The 2,689-nt window shown below is 28.0% G+C and overlaps 1 protein-coding gene across 1 annotated transcript; it reads left to right on the top strand.

The window, feature by feature from the left end:
• LOC123301234 (circadian clock-controlled protein daywake-like) lies at positions 1-2,460 on the top strand. The gene is made up of 5 exons (XM_044883968.1): positions 1-122; positions 510-602; positions 693-834; positions 1,617-1,750; positions 2,150-2,460. The coding sequence occupies exons 1-5, from the start codon at positions 50-52 to the stop codon at positions 2,458-2,460; spliced, it is 753 nt and encodes a 250-aa protein (XP_044739903.1). The 5' UTR covers positions 1-49.
• Positions 2,461-2,689: the final 229 nt, after the last annotated feature.

The raw sequence follows: 2,689 nt of genomic DNA, 5'->3' as shown, positions 1-2,689 counted from the left end.
TCTAAATTTGAACTTAAAATAACAAATAAAAATTACCTTGTTTATAACAATGTATTCATCGTTAATTGTTGCTACTTTTATAACTTTATTTACCTACTATTGTAGCTCATCGCCAATCCTACGTAAGTTTTATTTATTATTAAGGAACAAGTTCCTTCGAGGTTTTGAATCCGTTGTACCAGTAACGTTTTAAGTATATCTCAATTAAAATTAGTCAAATTGAAATTTTTATAACAAGCAAACTTGTAGAAAATATAATTTAATACAATTTATTCTTTTTTTTTCCTGCTCAAAATGTCTCTCAATCTATATTTTAAAAGTAAATATCACCGTAAATATAAATTCTAAGAATTATATTTGCTTCTGTGACGGTTTCATTAGGACACTCTGTATAATTACTAAATACATTGGAAATTAAGGGAAAAGTCGAAGACTTTTAACTCGTGAAAGTTGACGGTGCCTTCCTTAATTTTTAAATAAAATAAAACTTTTTTTAAATTTATTTTTAGCATCATCTATAACACCATGTAAAGGAACGGATCCAAATTTAAATGAATGTGCGAAAAAAGAAGCCAATAAATTTTTACCAGTTTTAGTAAAAGGTAACTCAAAATATCAACCGTACCTACCTTTTTATAGCTTCAAAAAAAAAAATAAATAAAAAAAATTTTTTATTCTACTTCTTTTGTAAGGTCTGCCAGAATTTCGTGTTCCAGTTTTGGATCCTTTAGTAATACCTGAAATAAAAGTTAAATCTAATGGTAATCAATTAAATATTTTTTTGAAGAATGCTAACGTGACTGGATTAGGTACAGCTTTTGTTGAGCATTTTAAGTAAGTTTTATTTAGCTCTTTCAAAGCTTTTTTACAGTTTATATTATTACTTTTTTTATACTTACTTTTCTTTATTTTGACGATAAAATCTATTGATCAAATTTACGCTAACAGTAGTGTTGGAGGTCAATTTTAAATGATAATCACTATAAATATTAATTTGACTTCGATTCCCATTATATTATAATTATATATAATTCTAGCCATTTAGTCATCTGCACCGCTGAACGATTCTATTATTTTTATTCGGCTTAACCCTCTCCGCATTGATAACTCTTGTTCTAGACAATAATTAACATAGAACCCTTAGATCTTCCCTTGCGAAAACTTATGCTACATTTTGATGATAATAATAATGGGGTTTAACCTCCGTTTATCTGACATATATGCCTATAACAGAGGCCATCTACATTATTATTTCTTAATCTTTATTTATTAAGGGGCGGGTAGAATCGATTAGGCTAGGCTAGGCGGCCTCCCAAGGTCCTCCACTAAAACAAGAACATTTAGTTTATTTACTTTTATATTTAATATAAAAAAAAATTTTTGACGCGATGGATCCCCCGATAGATTTACGAGGAATCAAAAAACATAAAAAGTGGGCAAATAGAAGGAAGCTTCCTAGGTGGAACCTAGTAGGCAATTATTTGGTCAAACCCTTGGTCAAAAAAAAAGAAAAGGTGCCTTCACCAAAAATCCGCCTGCGCGTCACAACAGTTGTAAATGTAGCACTGTTTTATATTAATTTACTCTTTTTCATTCCAAATTTTCTATGTTTTAAGTTTTGATTTGAAAGGGCACAAAATACATGCTACGTTATCGATTCCACATTTGAATATACAGGGCGATTATAAAATGAATGGACGCATTCTTGTAATACCTGTACGAGGAAAAGGTCCTGCAAATATGGCTATTAGTAAGTTTAAAATAAAATATTTTAAATTCTCTTATTTTATTAATGAAAGGCTATAAAAAAATTATGTAAATGATTTGAAAGTCTGAATAGAGTTTGATTGTGCCAGATTTTGGATCAAATCAGGCCATAAAAAATAGGAGTTTACAAAGAGAAGAAAATAAATTTTGAAATATATCAGTTACTGTTAGTAAAATGGATATAAGTACCATCTTCAAAAATTTAGAAAAATAATTTTATTACGTATGTTTAAGTATTGTTTTCTGCACGTCTAATATTTACGATTGTTATGTTCCAAAATATTAAACTCGTAATTTTTCGGAATAGAAAAAAGCAAAACTATAGGAAATAAATTTCACTGTAGTTTCTTAATTAATAAAATAATTATTGTTTTCCGTTTAGGTGATACTCTTTTCAACGTAGATGTTGAATATTCTGTATATAAAAATGAAGATGTCGAATATATTAAAATCGATAAGTTCGATATAAGCTTCGAAATTGGTAATGCTGTTATGCGTTTTGAAAACTTATTTAATGACGATAAAGAATTAAGTGAAAATGCAAATAATTTAATCAATAAAGAATGGCGTCAAGTATTAAAACAAATAACACCAGAAATATCTGAAACAATTTCCGAAATTGGAATACAAATTGCTGATGGAGTTGCTCAAAAAATATCATATGCCGAAATGTTTGGTGGTGAACTTCCATAAATTATTACATTATGGACCATAATGTGTATTTTAATGAGTATAGTCATAAAAGATTGATCTCACAAGATATCAATTACATTTTTTACTTGCTCTTTGAGTGTGACACGCAATTGCTAGTTTGAGAAAACCGATTATTTTTCTATGCATGAATAAAAAAAAAATGTAATTGATTTTAACCATTGTTTTATAGTTAGGCAATTTTATTACTGATTTGTATGTACGAATAGTA

Source organism: Chrysoperla carnea, chromosome 5 (genome assembly GCF_905475395.1).
Source record: "Chrysoperla carnea chromosome 5, inChrCarn1.1, whole genome shotgun sequence".
Taxonomy (NCBI): Eukaryota; Metazoa; Arthropoda; class Insecta; order Neuroptera; family Chrysopidae; genus Chrysoperla; species Chrysoperla carnea.
The sequence above is the reverse complement of the archived record's forward strand: the minus strand, read 5'-3'. Positions and strand labels throughout refer to the sequence as shown.

Bases quoted from the DNA above. Each gene is read 5' to 3' on its own strand.
- LOC123301234 (XM_044883968.1), top strand. From the start codon at position 50: ATGTATTCATCGTTAATTGTTGCTACTTTTATAACTTTATTTACCTAC. The intron at 123-509 runs GTAAGTTTTATT...ATTTATTTTTAG, and splicing joins TAGCTCATCGCCAATCCTAC to CATCATCTATAACACCATGT. The intron at 835-1,616 runs GTAAGTTTTATT...CTATGTTTTAAG, and splicing joins GCTTTTGTTGAGCATTTTAA to TTTTGATTTGAAAGGGCACA.